The 17,182-nt window shown below is 39.0% G+C and overlaps 1 protein-coding gene across 1 annotated transcript; it reads right to left on the bottom strand.

The window, feature by feature from the left end:
- Positions 1–1,328: 1,328 nt before the first annotated feature.
- Positions 1,329–11,199, bottom strand: LOC105045145 (dual specificity protein phosphatase PHS1). Its single transcript, XM_073257749.1, has 11 exons — positions 10,790–11,199; positions 10,630–10,668; positions 10,334–10,509; positions 7,205–7,424; positions 5,681–5,857; positions 5,434–5,594; positions 4,140–5,217; positions 3,350–3,496; positions 3,054–3,281; positions 2,171–2,327; positions 1,329–2,082 (listed from the first exon to the last, which is right to left on the bottom strand). Exons 1-11 carry the CDS (start codon positions 10,844–10,846, stop codon positions 1,715–1,717), a joined length of 2,808 nt encoding a protein of 935 aa, XP_073113850.1. The 5' UTR covers positions 10,847–11,199; the 3' UTR covers positions 1,329–1,714.
- Positions 11,200–17,182: the final 5,983 nt, after the last annotated feature.

The raw sequence follows: 17,182 nt of genomic DNA, 5'->3' as shown, positions 1-17,182 counted from the left end.
TGACAAAAAAAGAAAAAAAAAATGATGGACTAATAATCCTAAATAATGGTCATTGCAGCCTCTGTTCTCTCCCATTTATTTGGTCATATAGAGCAGTTTGATTAATTGGACTTGTTATCCAATTAGAGATTTGTAAACTTGCCAAATGATGTTATCCTTGGTAATGCAACAGGCCAGATCATCTCATACTGATAATCTTGTTCTCCAACTTTTTTTTTTTTTGATACAAGTGGGCGATCACACCACCTTGGTGTGAGTACAATTCAGAAAGTCAGAATACAGAATATTGTGAAGTCCCGTGGGCACACATCTCTATGGTGCCATGACCAATCTCCGATATGATCAGTAACAAACAATGCTATCAAGCTGCGGCGTTGATCGTCTTCTGGTAGACATGTGGAACAGCCGTTGCAGAAAAGTAGTTAAGAGACTCCCACATATCATGGAGCAGCGAGTGAGCTTCCACCCGTTCATCTCATCCCAGATCCAGCCAATGACTATGGCAGAGTCACCCTCTACGAAAATACTTTTCGCATGTAGCTCCTACCGTGCGCAGGAGATGCCCGCCCAGGCTGTCTGGAGCTCTTCTTTTGGGACTGATAGATCAAACAGTTGTGAGCCTCCAGCAATCAGGAGTCCACTATCCGGGTCTCAGATGATTTAGCCGTACCATCTCTGCCATCCTTGATACCACCATCAAAATTGACCTTAACAAATCTCGAAAGAGGAGGCTCCCAAATGATGAAAAGAACCCACCCCATCAAAAATAGTATATAACCACCCCATCAAAAATATTGTATCCTCTTGAGCATAATCTCTGCAGCTGCTTGTTTTTCTGAAAATTACTAGAAGACTACTGGGCAAAGGAGGAATTTAGGCAGACTCGGCTATCCCTGGAAGTTGTATCCCTCCAACGTATAGATGGAGCTTCTAGGTTTGAACCATCATGGCGTTTTCCAAAGAGCGTCAATATTTACTGTTTATCCCAGCCTAGTGAAGTTTTTGCACAGGATCTTGCATGGATAACTTGCATGAAGTACCGAAAGAATATTGCATAGAGGTGCACCACCAGTACACATGGCAACATTAGATTCAGGGCTGGTTGTTGAACAAAGGTGGAAGAAAATGGTTTGTTGGTACAGAACCATTCGATTATTTGTTATTTGCCAAGATAATGCATGGAAACAGCAGATTGGCCAGCTTAAGCGAAGGATCTTAGAAACCACAATGAATTAAAAGCTGGATATCATTGGCATCACGATGTGTTAATACCCCCACCAAATGCTAAAGTTGCTCCAACCACCCTATATGAAATTGATTTCCAATCATAAGCAACAAAAGAAACTGCTATAATACCTTTGCGACAAAAAGGAGTTTGAATGATTAGACTTCATAGTTCATACTAATCTAGCTACCTTAGGGAACCACTGTTGGCTATAAACACTGAATTAATGAAGCAACCACATACAGGATCTGTCCAAAAAATTAACTACAAACCATCTATGGTAATGTTGCATGAACCTCACTTTTGCCCAAGGTTACCAAGCAGTATTTCAATGCCTTGACTGGTCCCTTCTTTTGAAGCCATTGCCATATGTTGATATAAACATGTCTGAAGAAGCAGGTATTTGCTCTCAGATTTGGAAGACTGTTAAAACTTAAATCCACTGGCTCAGTTAGTGAAGCAATTGTTCCTTCATTGTTCCAAGAAACATCAATGAGAAAACCTGTCGAGTGATTGTGACTTCTTTTGTGTTGGGCTGACACTGGCACCACGACTGATCTTCAGCACCTCCAGAGCCTTCTGTATCTTCATGGTCATGGCACTGTCTACACTCCCTGAAGAGAGTTTCTTGTGCGACTTCTGGAGATGGAGTTTGAGTGAGCTGGTGCTTAACCCTGCATTCTTCCCACAAATGGGGCAGACCTTCATCGCTGGTTTCTTCTGCTGCCAATCCATAGAAGTTTTACCATGGAGTCTTCTGTCAAGTTCCAACAGAATCTTGGCAAAGCCATCATTGGGTTGGGCACGGCGGTGAACCTTCTTCAGCATGTTCCATGCTTCAGATAGAGTATGCCCCTGGGAAAGAAGTGTCCAGGACTCAGATGCATAAGAGATTTGAGACAGTAATTGAGGCAATACATCATGTGCATCATACAATTTCTTACTTTCTTAGCATTAAGTAGGCAAGTACAACAGTAGAACTTCGGCTTTTCCCTTCGAAACAATGAACGAGAACTTTTCCACCATAGTGCTCCACATATTCAATGAAATCTGAAGCCTCTTCAAACAGATCATTAATGTCGGCATCCTCATCATCACTTATCTGTAGATATACTATGTGCTATTAGCATGAATGCCGCAGAAAACAGCCAACATGCAACCGATAAAGACAGAAATAAGAAAAAATTACTGAAATCTCCAAGAACTACTCTACAAACATCATAGAGAGTATGATTACAGAAACAAAGCATTAAATCGGCAAACAAGTGGGAAACATGTATCCATTGAAAATGAATGAGTACTTCATGCATTAATCCTTGCCATTCATCAAAAGGTAAGCATGGCTTTGTCTAAGGTCCCCATATATATGTATGTATATAGCTACTCATGTGCATGTATGTATCTGAGTGGAGATGACTCGAACGTAGCTACCTACACACACACACACCCCCACACACCTGCACACCCGCATATACTTACACTGGTGCATAATACATAGCATTTTCTTGATTAAATTTTCTTTAAGTGTGATCATGAATCAAAGAATGAGAATTATATAATAAATTAGATTAACAATGAGATTTAGGTCGTTAAAGTTGATCTCATAGGAAACCCTATATAGTGTACTAACAACAAACCACCAACATATTCCGTGAAACTGAAACTATTATTCATCAAGAAACAAGGAGAAACTAGATAACATGCATAACAGTGCTGCATTATTTTATATACTTTAATTACTTTTTCTTCTTACTGTAATTCCAGGTAGAAACATCTAAGTTTTAAGACATCAAAAGGAATCACTGGAAAGAAAGGAAAAGGCACTTGCCGAGAAGTTCTTATACTTGAAAAGGTCAGGATACTGAGAATCTGATTGTCCAATTTCATTTGAACACAAGCACAATATATGTGTGATGCCCAAGCACTGAAGGGTGTACACAGACCTTGCAGCCAAAGCACCACCAATAAACAGGCTACCTGTAACATGAGATGGCCGCTCTGTATTTGCAGCATTGGAGATCATTGCTATCCTCTCAAGGATATGTTCAAGTCGAACCTGCAAAAAACTAAGGTTGAAAAAAAATTTCTCCAAATGACCTGGTGGTGCAAGCTGTTGAAAACTACCTTGAACTCATAAGCATCGACAACAATGTTGTGATCACTTCCCTCGAAAAAACCTGTATTAAAGTTGTTTTCCTGGCACGGTTTAACAACATCTTCTCTAAGCATTTCATTCCACTGTTCGACCTCCTTGTTCAATTCTGCATCAAGCTATAATGAGAAAAGTATATCAGAAAGGAACTTACATTAACACAGTAGCATGTGATCAGCAAACAAAATATAGATATAAAATGTTAGAATTACAAAAAAGGTTGTTTGTAACAAAAAATGGAATCATATTAAAAAATTTATGATAAGTAGGAACATATTTTCAGCAGACAAAGTCTGGGTATAGAATGTTAGAATTATTAAAAACTTGTTCCGGGCAAAGTACAATTAAATGTCCCTGAAAGTACTAAAAGGATATTAGGAATCAGCCTGAAGCACAATATAAGACTAATCAGTAATTCCATAGGCCCACAAAGACCTGCAAATACCTACAGTGCATATAATGGTGCATAGAAGGAAAAATATCCATATTAGTGCAAATTGTTGAAATAGGAAAAGAGAAAAAAAGTGACCGGAGCAAGGAAACTAATTTGACCAACAAATAATTTATCGAGGCGTAAAATTAGTACCCTAACCAACCTCAATAAGTCAATTTTAAGTTCCTAGTTCTGGTGAAAATTTGATAACAAAGGAATCTAAGTAAAGCTAAAGAATCCACTTTAGGTTAGCCAATCACATGGATGAAATAATTATTTTAGACATTACTATCAATGATTGCGAAAGATGTTGCCATATAATTTCTAACCTTGGCAGATTTGTTGAAGTCACGAAGCTTCATCGTCAACCGAAGACTGCGAGAAGTGTCTCCACTACCTTTAAAATGCCTATTATTCCAATTCTCCCTTGAAATGGGAGAAATGGAATCAGGACTTCCTCGACCTCCAGGAGGTGAAGATTTTGACGGACATTTATGCATATCAGAATCGCTTGAATCCACATGTGTTTCATTTGAAGCATGTTGCTTACATGTCGAGAGAGGAGTAGTAAAACCAAATCCAGCTGACTGTGATGGTGAGTCTAAATCATCCTTCTCAATGTCTCCAGAGCTCTTACTGGTTATTGACAGAAAGACTCGCAAGAGACCTTCCAGCTTCTGGTAAAGAGTGAGGAGAAATACATGGAAACCCTGCAGGTCCCTCAGAGCTGCACGAAATCCCCCTCGAAACTCATGCACAACTGCCGTCATGTCAGTATTAGACAGAGAAGAACAAGAATCACTTGTTGCAACAGATTCTTCAGGACCAGGGAACCCCAGTTTGCCTCCACTGATTTCATACAACAGGTTGGAAGAGAAATCTGAATTATTAAGTATGAGCTCAACAACCTTTGGATATAGTTCCTGATCTTTTGCTCGTTTACCTGCGGGTGGTCGGCGGGGAACCCCAGAGTCAATTGCCACGATATGGAAATCATCATATTTGTTCTCATCCACTGCTTGTTTCTTCATGGATTTGTGGCCAACATCTTTTAATGCATCAGAGCTCTGCGATAAAAGATCAGAGTTACGGGGACCTAATCTTCCATTTGCAGAGTTTGATCTCCTCTCTTTCTGGAGAGCCTTAAGGATCAGTGGCTGGTAACTTCTTGCAGCAGAATCAGTGGCTTCCTCCCATGTATCCATATTCATGGAGGCTACTTTATCTGCAATCAACAGATTTGCAGGATTGCCACGCCACCCAAGCTGGTGACAAGGGAGTCTATCCTCATTCCTAAGAATAAGGTCCAGCATCAAAATCCTACCGAGGGCTGCAGCAGTATTTCCAGCAGCTTCCCGTGAATTAAATGCATTTGGACTCTCAAGCAGAGGTGAGCCATGAACATAACTGAGACAAACCCCAAAACCAAAAAAGAAAAAAAAAAGATGAAAAAAATATCATATAAAGTACAAACTGACTACAACAGCAGATGGTGTTCTTACTTCATTAGGAAAAGAATGTAAATGAGACAAACCCCAAAACCAAAAAAAGAAAAAAAAAAAAGGCTGAAAAAAAATACCATATAAAGTACAAACTGACTACAACAGCAAATGGTATTCTTACTTCATTAGGAAAAGACATCGGCTCAATTCAAGAGCTTCCAACAATTCTGAACATGTCATTTCACCTACTTCATCTCCAACTGAAACTGCCGTGTCACGTGCCTTTTCTGCAGCATCCTTGATCCATTGCCATTCAGGGCTATAATTATGAACTACTCTAGCCTGCAGCCATTATAACAGTGATCAAGATACCATCTACGGTTCACTGAAACAACAGATTGACCATAATTGATGGATAAAGCTCTCACTTGAGGTGTTTGCACTCCAAGCCATTTTGCAAATTCATATCCCAAGCGTTCTGATTGTGTGGCCATTCTTGAAGATGCAAACTTAATTACTGCTGCTGCTTCCTTGGGTAATAGATCATCATTATCTGAAGTGTTAAACAAAGCAAAGAATACGACACCCCCAGAATTCACAGTAACCTGTATCAGGCAGATTAGGATAGAAATTACTAGAAAACTTATAGCCCATGAAGTGGCACTCAAATCAGAAAAAAGTGAAAGATGACCATTCAAAAAGGCAGGTTACTAGAAAAACCAAACTTACAGCAATTATCCGTCCTGGCTCTAAGGTGAAAATATGTTACACCCAGCCAGACAGAAATTTCATCATTAATTTTCTGCAGCAATATTTCCATTAACCATGACAAGAAATACAATAGCATTTAGAAAACAATGCATGTGATTCCGTTATCTAGTAATTCTTTGAAATTTAAGCTTCAAGAAAAAAATCAAAATTATAGTAATTAAATCATCGAAAGGTGATAGAGGTCCTAGCATCTAATGTATATCCAACAGATCCAAACATAGGGTTGTTGGTATCTAATTAAAGTCAATTTGAACTTCCCGACAATGCTAGTACATTCTCGATTACATCCAAGGTTTTATGTCCCAGTGGGACTGGGGGTGGCCTGGCCGTAACATCTCATTCTTGTGAGAAAATGGGATCAAGATAAGATCGGGACTCCAAAATCCATCCATATAAAAAGAGAAGGAGAACGAGGAAAGAAAGAAAGAAAAATGAAGAAAGGAAAAAGGTGAAAGGAAAGAAGAATAAAAAAAGGGAGGAAGAAGAAAAAGAATGGAAAGAAAGAAGGAAGAAACGAAAGAGAAAGAACAAGAAAAAGGAAAAAAAGAAAGAAAGTGATAAGGAAAAAAAAAAAGAAAAACTAAAAGAAAGAAAGGAAGATAGAAGTAAAAGAAAGAAAAGAAGGAAGGCAAGAACAGAAAGAAAGAGAAAGAAAAGAATAAAGGAAGAGAGACAGAGGATATCTATTGAGACAGTTGTTGGGATGGGATGGAATGGGATAGTGGAGCATCTCGTTCCATGGAGATACCGGGACGGAATGGGATAGTGGAGCATCCCGTTCCATGGAGATACCGAGACACCTTCGTCCCACGGGATTTAAAACTTTGGTTACACCATTAAACATATTATTTATGAGAACTTGAATAAAACTAGAGCATGTGTGAAATATCACCATAAACGAAACTATATGCATAGAATACTTGCCCATATTAAAGTGTAATCAACAAACCCATCCCACCAATGTGGATTCGCTTCATGACAATATTTCGATTCCTCTTGAATGTCATTACCTCTGACAAAGATTAACCATAAACAATTGCCTAATAGATAGTGGTTTTATAAGTTGAGTATCAAATTTTTTTTTTCAAAACCTTTCTGCATAATAGATGCTGATTATTGGCAAAATACTACTAATTAGACTATACAAGGAACTCATACAGACAAGGGCAACGAAAAAATACCTCTAGAGCTTTATTCATTTCATCTTCAGAATGCTCAGTGCTGCTGGTATGTTCTGTATGGTGCAGTGATGATAGATCATTCCACGAGAAATCACTTGATTCAATGTCTAACATTGCAGCATTTCCAAGTCTTTCCCACAAACTCATTTCTGGAGGTTGGTCATCCGCTGGTGCATTAACTATATCTCCATCTGGTTCTTGTAAGTCTGCTCCTCCAGCACTGTCAAATGAAATGTTGCCACAACAAGAAATAAATTTATGTTGCAATTTTCCTATAAGAAAAAGTTGGCAAATGCTTATAATACAGTTCAATTTATGTTACACTTGCATATAGCTTAAAGTTGGTTGGTCTAAATCAACAGCATCACACCCACCCAACATCTTTTGGGCGATGAATATCTTCTCTTCAATTCCTTCATTAGCCAGATCAGCCATTTAAAAGGCCTTCTTTCATGTAGAGTTCTCTACAGGAACAACCCTCCCACAAATAACTTAACCAAGTCATGAACTTTCTAATAGGAATAGAAAGAACAAGAGATACCACATTCACATTTCCTATGGATTAAGGCAGCATGCAAACACATTTTTACACAAACAATAAATTGTCTTTAGCTTGATGCTGGTAGTAGTCTCAAGGAGCTCCATGCATGTTTCTATTCATGGAGAGAGCCCTACTAAAAAGTAACCTTCAGGATTAAGTTCAGGTCTATAGAATTTCCAAACACAAATTCCCAAAAAAAAAAAAGAAAAAAGAAAATCAACTATTGGAAATAGCAAACGGGCATCACCCCATAAACAGAGTGGGGCTGAACGGTGAAGGGGTAAAAAACAACACATGAAGAAGAAATAAAGAGGAGAAAGCAGTCTAGAATCACGAAGCAGGAAAATCAGTTAAAATCAACCAAGAAATTATTATAATTAATTAAAATTCTATAAATTCTTCGAACAGTCTTACTCTAGGCTGTTCAGTTTAAAGTCATACATGCACACATTCCCAACTTACCAATTATTTTTTTTCTTTTCAGAGGCAAAAGAAACTAAAATCTATTCTAATATGACATAAATTCGTATCCTATCATATGCTAAAAGCACCAGCTAGTTTTTGTGGTTCTAAATTAGTCGCATGCCTTGAAACACGATAAATATTCATGATCATGTGTCAATGTCATACAACTCAGTGATCAATGTGCTCGTTGCTAGAGAGAAATCTGTTTCCACTGAATTCCATTGTGCAGCATGTATAAAGAAGGGAGAAAGAACAAAAGCTTAATGCTGACACAGAGCCAAAAAGTTTGTTTTGCTAAATATATTTAAAATAAGGTCATTTACTTAAATACTTTTAAAAAGGAATATTATTTTGTAAAAAGACCTTACAATGGCAACAGGAACAACAACAAGAATAAGAATAATAATCATCTTTCAAAATCAATAGAATTAAAAAGGCAAAATAGCCACATCTTTTATCTAAATGATTTCATTTTCAATATGTGCAAGTGATAAACCACATGTTTCGTCATCTTCATGGGCTAACTTTCCATTGACATCACCAATGTACAAGCATGAAAATGCATTGCAACATCTTTTGTCTTCGGACCAGAAAAGCAACCATTTCAAGGTGATCAATATATTTATCATGGTTGATAGACTCACCAAGAAACAATTGACCAGTGAAATGTCCATTATCAATGGGAAACCTTCTTAATAATCTTAACAGAAACCTTGAAGAAAAACAAGGTGATATCATGTCTCTTATAGGGTATCAACCAAAGGAGATGGTGGCTGAACTGGAAATGCTCTTAAAGATTGGGAAGAAGATAAAGCAAACAAAGCTAGATGTTTATCCTGTTTGTGCATTTAAACAGTTTATCAATACAAGTGACTTTGCTGGGTAAAATGTTTCATGTGGATTTTTAGGAAACCCACATGAATATTACTATTGTTATCAAGGATATTAATTCTAATGATCAGGGAACCATATCAAAGCCTAGACTTTGATGCCAATTTATAAAAGCCTAAGATCTCTAGACTAGATTTTACACTACTCTCCATCAGACCTCACTCAAAAGCATAGTCAAAAAGATGGTAATGCTGCATCAAATTTAGCTCATTAACATCTTCCCGTGTCCCTGCAAGTTAGCAGGAGCAAAACAAAATGTAGATGGAAGACAAAACAAGAGAGGGAGAAGGAAAAGGAAGAAAGAACATAACCTCCAATGCTCATCAAAAGGAGAAAAAGAAAAATAAGAAACCCTTGAATACTCATAGAAAGGTAACACAACGAACTCCTACAAGCAATACAAGTACAATATATTCATAGCCTATAAATATTCTCAAGGATGGCCTCTCTCTCCATATGTATGACAAACTACTACAACCTCAGATAGCATGTTATACTAACACTAGAAATTTGATTATTATTGAATTAATTTTTAGGCTACATAACACAAAAAAATGATCATATAAAATTATGACCAGGACTCCTAGTCTAATCTCATTCTCAGATATCTCATGCTAGATTCTCACAACCCTTAAAGTATGCTCTAAAGTTCGATCCCTCATTTGTATATATAAACCTAGGATAGTCAAGCATCCCCTGAATTATGCCTCAAATGCCTAACAGACTCCTGCATATTACCAATGGAACATTCTTTACTGCATCAAGAAAGAACTGATAGTCCATTGGCTTAAGGTCAATAAGGTGACAATGTGAGACAATCTGTTCTCTGTGTAAATAAGTGATAAGCCTATCGGTAGAAGAGAAAGACAATGAAAAGTTATTTGATTTCTCGATGGGGATGCTCATGCCAAAAAGTTCAAGAAACAAGTTACACTACCACTCAGAAAATAACGAAAAAACAATATCCAAATTAAAAGTACCATGATTTGATCTATATCCAGTAGTATTTGATCTTACTTTCACATGATTGTGTTCCATGAACCAGCAAAACAATTTATTATGCGGCATCATCTGCTGGCCAGTATAATAGGGAAGTTTACTTTGTCCATGGACCAAGGCATGACTTCCTGTAATCAAGTAACTTCTAGACCAATACGGTAGTATCAAAGACTTAAAAGCGTTCTTCTTTTGATAACCATTCGCATCAAACAAACATTACCAATTCACCGTACCTCTGGTGGTGGCGAGTAAAGAAGTGCAGCGATCCACTAGGCATGGCTTCGATCTTCGGCTGCCGATGGGGGAACCCAGAAGGTCGATACTTGCCACTCCGCTTACGGACCAGCGCCAACCATTTCTCGAGCGCCTGCCCCGGCCCACTCAGATCTCCCAAAAGTAACGAAACCACCTTCAAAAGCCCCACAAAAAAGAAAAGCAGAAAAAAGAGCAATTTTCTCAGCAAAAACCAAATTGAATTTAACAAAATTGGAAGACCCCAAGAAGAAAACAACGCAGCAAAGAAATTCACCCGAGAAGAGAATGTGGGCTCTTTCTCTCCCTCACTTGCCTGAGAAAAAGATGACAGCGTTTCGATTAACATGAGAAATTGAGATAAAAATTCCCCATGCTTGGAGCCGTGATCGAAAACTAAACAGTGCAGAGAAATAATTGGGAACGAGAGGGAGTACCTTGGGAGCTATGATGGATTGGGAGGGCTGCTTCTCCTTTTGCTCGTCCCGTGCCATGAGAGGAGGAGTTCGGTTGGGGGATTTTGGGGGAGTTTTTTGGGCTTCTTTTTTGCTCTATTATGTGCCTTTTGTTCGAAAAAGTAGCCGTTAAAGTTAACGACCGGGGGGCGCGGTGGGTGGCGTCCCCACCTTTTGCCGGGCAAATGTGTCTCCTTTTTTCTCAACCCCGGAGGCCGTTGGGGAAGACGAGATGAGACCTCTCAGTCCACTCCCCTGCCTGTCTCCAAGAACTCCTTAGGTTTTCTTAATTCCTCATCCGATTTTACAGTCTCCAAGGGGAGGGAGGTAACGTTGGATCTCAATTATTGCAGCCAGTCAATTTGTTTATCGTTGTGTTCGACACCAAAGGAGGACTTCTGGACACTGTGAACACGATTATATAAGAGTTAAGCGTGGCCATGTTGTGCTTTGGTTTAATTGGGTATCGAAGTATTTGGGATAATGTGATATGAATACCGTGCTTTAATTTGCAGTGGGCTGGTAACTTATCAGATTGTTGCCACTTGTGCTTTTAATTTTGATATGATGGCTTATGAAAGCACTTGAGCACCAAGCGTGGGGAACACATGCAAGTGTCGGCCGGTGGCTGTGAAGAAAATTTTCCCCTGCGGTAGTCACGTGGTTCTGCACTTCCCCTGGAATTATTTTTTGTTGCAAGCAGCCTCCCTGGTATCATTCTGGATATTTTGATTTCATCCATTAGTCGAGGGGCAGCGTTTCATAACATAAAATGATAGCATGATCTCTGGAAAGGGTTGTTTCTGAAATTTGGATTGGAGGGTATTTCTGTGATCAAAAGAGATTGCAAAAATAAATAAACAGATAAATAAAGCTTTTAGGGACTAGTTGATATTAAGAGTTTTTGATAAGGCCAGCATACCCTCATAGCATAACCCAGCAAAATCAGCTTTTAGCATCATTGTCAGAAAAAATGGCCACTTTTTGCTCCGTCAAGCATATAAAAAAATATTCCGTCAAAACTTGACGGGCATTAGTTTATTTAGGACACATAGTATAAATTAATGGCATTATAACAACCATTATATAATTGGATAATGGCAGAATAATGGTCATTCTATGGTATATTCAAGGGCTATTGGAATAGCATCAATGGTTATTATCTATGGATAATAATAAATTGATAAATCCTTTTATTCATTTCTTACGCATCAAGGCTAATCATGTTTCCTCGTCTTGGGAACCTTAGTTTTCTCCAAAGTACTGATCTCAAAGCTTAAAACATTAGAGACAAACCCGGGCATCCTTATTCTTCTCTTTTTTTGGTATAACCCTTATTTTTCTTTTTGTTGAAGCAACGCGTACCGGATTGGATCGATCTGGGCTTGTGATCTAATATCTAATTTTTTTGAGACAATTCACCAAACACATTGCAGGCATAAATAAACAAAGACAAAGAATCAAGATTTACGTGGTTCGGCACAAGAGGCCTACATCCACGGGGAGGAGGAGCAATCCACTATAAATCCGTCCCGAAAAATAGGTACAATATGAGGTATAAAATATCTTTATCCGAAACCAACAAGAAGGCAACAAAATATCGAATAGAAGGCAACCAAGATCCAATCGAATCAACCAATCTCAGCCTCGGTAATAGATCAAGATAAAACAATACCTGAGATGAAGATACCTTCCTCAACTCTCGACAAAAAATCAAGATGATACCTCCATACCAACTGTAGCAGCACAAGGCATCCGTGAAACCGAGAAGGAAGAAGATAGGTAGACCATCAGCCGAAGATCAACAGAAGAAAATCAGAAAGCAACCCGCATAAGAGCACAAGCTGGAGATCGGCCCGAGAGCAAAACCCACGCACACAAGAGGCACAGGCGAGAGATCGGCTAGAGAGCAAAACCCGCGCACACAAGAGGCACAGGCGAGAGATCGGCCAGAGAGCAAAACCCGCGCACACAAGAGGCACAGGCGAGAGATCGGCCAGAGAAACAAACCTGCACGGGAGAACAAGCAGGAAACAGGCCCGCACAAGAAGCCCTAGAAAAAACCTCCACCCGCTCTAACCTGTGTCACAAAAGAAAGATGCCCGTGGCCTCCTTATAAAGGAAGAGAGCCTTCTCAAAATAGAGATTCAGCCGATGTAGAATTTCCAACTATCACGGGAGATATATAAAGAAAATATAATTTGGAGCCAAATATAACAATCCTCCTCCTTGCGACAAATATTGTACCTTTTATATCAGATGTGAAAAAAAAAATTTTATAACCTCCTCCTCACCACAAGCCCCGCAGGGCATTACCAAATGCTTATTCCAATCAAGTTCAGAAAATTCCTGAACTTAATTGCAGGGATTGGTTTAGTGAACATATCAGCTGGAATATGGGCAGTGTATATTTTCTGAAGTCTGACATCACCTTTCTCTACCAGATCTCTGATGAAGTGATACCTGACATCTACATGTTTTGTTCGTTCGTGATACATCTGATCTTTGGCAAGGTGCAAAGCACTCTGACTGTCACAATGAATGTCTAAACAATCCTGTTCGAGACTCAAATCCTGTACTAACCCTTTTAACCAAATAGCTTCCTTTGCTGCCTCTGTCAATGCCATATATTCTGCTTCAGTGGTAGATAAAGCAACTGTAGACTGCAAAATAGCCTTCCAACTGACTGCACATCCAGAAAGAGTAAACACATATCCTGTCAAAGATCTTCTCCTGTCCAAGTCACAAGCATAATCTGAATCACAAAATCCTGTAACTATGCAATTACTCTGTGTAGAGAATATCAATCCCAATTTAGAAGTGCCTTTCAGATATCTAAGTATTCATTTCACAGCTGACCAGTGAGCCTTTCCAGGCTTATCCATATATCTACTTACTACGCTTACTGCTTGTGAAATATCAGGTCGAGTGCAGACCATCGCGTACATGATGCTGCCAACTGCGTTCGCATATGGCACTCTAGACATATATCTCTCTTCATCCTCAGTCTGAGGAGAGTCTCTGGCAGAAAGTCTAAAATGACTGGCAAAGGGGTAGTGACAGGCTTGACTGTAGACATACCAAATCTGTCCAAGACTTTTTCAATATAACTATGCTGAGTAAGGAAAAATCTACCTGACTGCCTGTCACGAATAATCTCCATCCCAAGTATCTTCTTTGCCGGTCCAAGGTCCTTTATATCAAATGCAGTACTGAGCTCGGCTTTCAGTTTCTGGATGATTGACATGTCTTTGGCTGCAATTAGCATATCATCCACATATAATAACAAATAACAAAAGGACCCATCTGAAAGCTGTTGGTGATACACACAACTGTCATATGGAGATCTACTGTATCCATGGTCGACCATAAATCTGTCAAATTTATGGTACCACTGTCTTGGAGATTGCTTGAGACCATATAATGATCTCTTGAGTAAGCATACATGATCTTCTTTATTTGGAACCTCAAAACCAGGTGGTTGTTGCATATAGATCTGTTCCTCTAAATCACCGTGAAGAAAGGCTGTCTTAACATCTAGTTGTTCCAGCTTCAGATTTTGAGAAACAACAAAAGCAAGTAACACACGGATAGATGAGTGTTTGACTACAGGAGAAAATACCTCATTGTAATCAATACCCTCCCGTTGACTGTATCCCTTTGCTACCAACCTGGCCTTATATCTAAAATCTTGAGGAGTGGCTCCTTCTTTCCTTTTGAAGATCCATTTGCAGCCAATTGCCTTCTCACCTTTTGGTAATTTAACTAACTCTCAAGTCTGATTCTTTTCTAGTGACTGAAGTTCTTCAACCATAGCCATGGTCCATTTATCAGCTCGTGAACTACTAATGACCTCCTGAAATGTGGTCGGCTCATCATCAATGGTGTCTGCAACACTCAGAGCATAATAGACTAACTCAGCACAAGCAGAATCCTCAAAACCATACCTTTGAGGTGCTCTAATCTGACGCTTAGGTCTGCGAGTGGCAATACTCTCAATCTGATCCTGATCTTGTAATGTCACCTCCTTCTGAGTCTGAATCTGTGCATCTATTTGTTGTTGTTGTGATTTAACAGTCTGATCAATATCTACAACATTCCTATCCTGCTGACCCCGATCCTGACCACTTTGAGAAGAATTAGGCTGTAGCTGCCTTGAAGCAGTGGCTGTTTCATGAAATGTCACATCCCTGCTGACTAGAAATCTTTGAGATCCTGGCTCTATGCACCATAATCTATAGCCCTTTACCCCATATGCATATCCAATAAATATGCACTTTTTAGCCCGGGGGTTCAACTTTCCATCTTTTACATATGCATAAGCTGGGCACCCAAAGATTCTGAGTATTGAATAGTCTGCAGGTCTTCCTGTCTACATCTCTTCCAGAGTCTTCATGCTTAATGCTGATGCTGGAGATCGGTTTACAATATAGCAGGCTGTGTGTGCGGCTTCTGCCCAAAAATCTCTACTTAGTCCTGAACTAGATAGCATAGATCTGACTCTCTCTAGTAGTGTTCGGTTCATGCGTTCTGCCACATCATTCTGTTGAGGCATACCCACTGTTGTTCTATGTCTAATAATGCCTTCTGACTTGCAAAAGTCATCAAATTCTGTAGAACAAAATTCTAAACCATTATCAGTCCGAAAAGTTTTCACCTTCCTTTCAGTTTGCCTCTCGACCATAGACTTCCACCATTTGAATATTTCAAATACATCACTCTTATTTTTAATGGTGTATATCCAGACTTTTCAAGAGTAATCATCAATAAAAGTAAGTATATATCTTGATCCACCCTTGGATATAATTGGGGCAGGTCTCCATAGGTCAGAATGAATATAGTCTAATATACCAGTTGTCCTATGCACGCCTGTAGTGAAGCTGACTCTGTGTTATTTTTCAAATATGCAGTGCTCACAGAATCCAAGTGCATCAATCTTCTGACCTCTCAGCAGACTACGTCTGCTCAGCTCCTGTAGACCTCTGTCTGAAATGTGTCCTAGTCTCTGGTGCTATAAATGTGTCAACTGCTCAAGAGAAGATTGTACTGCTGATGCCTGACCAACAACTGTACTGCCATCCAGATAGTAAAGGGTGCCACTTAATTTACCTCTCAATAAAGTTAATACCCCTTTATTGATAGTTATAGATCCTCTACCCCATCTGCCCTCATATCCTGCTCTGTCAAAGGCATGTATTGAGAGAAGGTTCTTTTTTAATTTAGAAACATATCTGACATCATCCAATATCACCATGGTATTTGAATTTAATTTAATTTAAATTATTTCAATACCTTCTATATTACAGATGCCATCATCTCCAAGAAGAACAGTACCACCTTCACAAGATCTAAAGGAAGAGAACCATTCCTTGTGAGGTATCATGTGGAAGGATGCTCCAGAGTCCACTATCCAAGTGTCAGTATGACTAACACTGGAGGCAGCTGTAAATACTGCATTATCTGATATACTGTTATGACTTCCTGAAGAAACTGCAATTGATGCTGTATCAGAGATTGTTCCTTTATCCTTTTGTTCCTTTTCTCTTTTAGATTGTAGAAGTCTACACTCAGATTTCCAATGACCTGACTTTTTGCAATAGTGACAAATACCTGATCTTTTGGGCCTAGACTTTGATCTGTTTTTGGACTTACTTCTTCCTTGTCCACCCTTTTTCTGTTCATCTCTACCTCTAACAGTAAGACCTTGAGCTGGAGTCTGAGCCTGATGCTGAAGCTGTACTTTTAATCTAAGTTCATTGGATAACAAAGTAGCTTCTACTTCTTCAAGACTTAATGTTTCTCTTCCATAAAGCATGGTAGTGGTAATATGCTCAAAAGACTTGGGCAAAGAGTAAATTAGAATCAAAGCCTTATCTTCTTCATCTACATCGACACCAACATTTACTAGATCAAGCAGGAGCTTATTATACTCATCCAAGTGATCTTTAAGTGAAGTTTCTTCTGTCATACGAAATGTGTGTAATTTTCTCCTCAAATATAATCTATTGGTCAGAGATTTTGCCATGTATAAACTGTCTAGTTTTTTTCATACACTTTTGGCTGTATCTAGTTCCACAACATTGCGAAGGACTTTATCACTTAAACCTGAAAATAAGGTTCCTAGGACTCTCTCATTAATCTCTTCTTTAACAGCTTCATTATCTCCCGAAATTGAATCCATACCCTTAAGGACTTTTGCAACACCTTCTTTAACCAACAAGTATTTCATCCTTACCTTCCATAGTGAAAAATCTTCTGTGCCATCAAAGACGGCCACTTCATGCCTGATGGTGGTGGAGTGAGAGACAGACACCGGATCATTAGCCATTGAGAAACTTGGTTTCTTGTCACCAGCTATCCAAGTGCTCTGATACT

Source organism: Elaeis guineensis, chromosome 5, assembly GCF_000442705.2.
Source record: "Elaeis guineensis isolate ETL-2024a chromosome 5, EG11, whole genome shotgun sequence".
In the NCBI taxonomy this organism is placed as follows: domain Eukaryota; kingdom Viridiplantae; phylum Streptophyta; class Magnoliopsida; order Arecales; family Arecaceae; genus Elaeis; species Elaeis guineensis.
The sequence above is the reverse complement of the archived record's forward strand: the minus strand, read 5'-3'. Positions and strand labels throughout refer to the sequence as shown.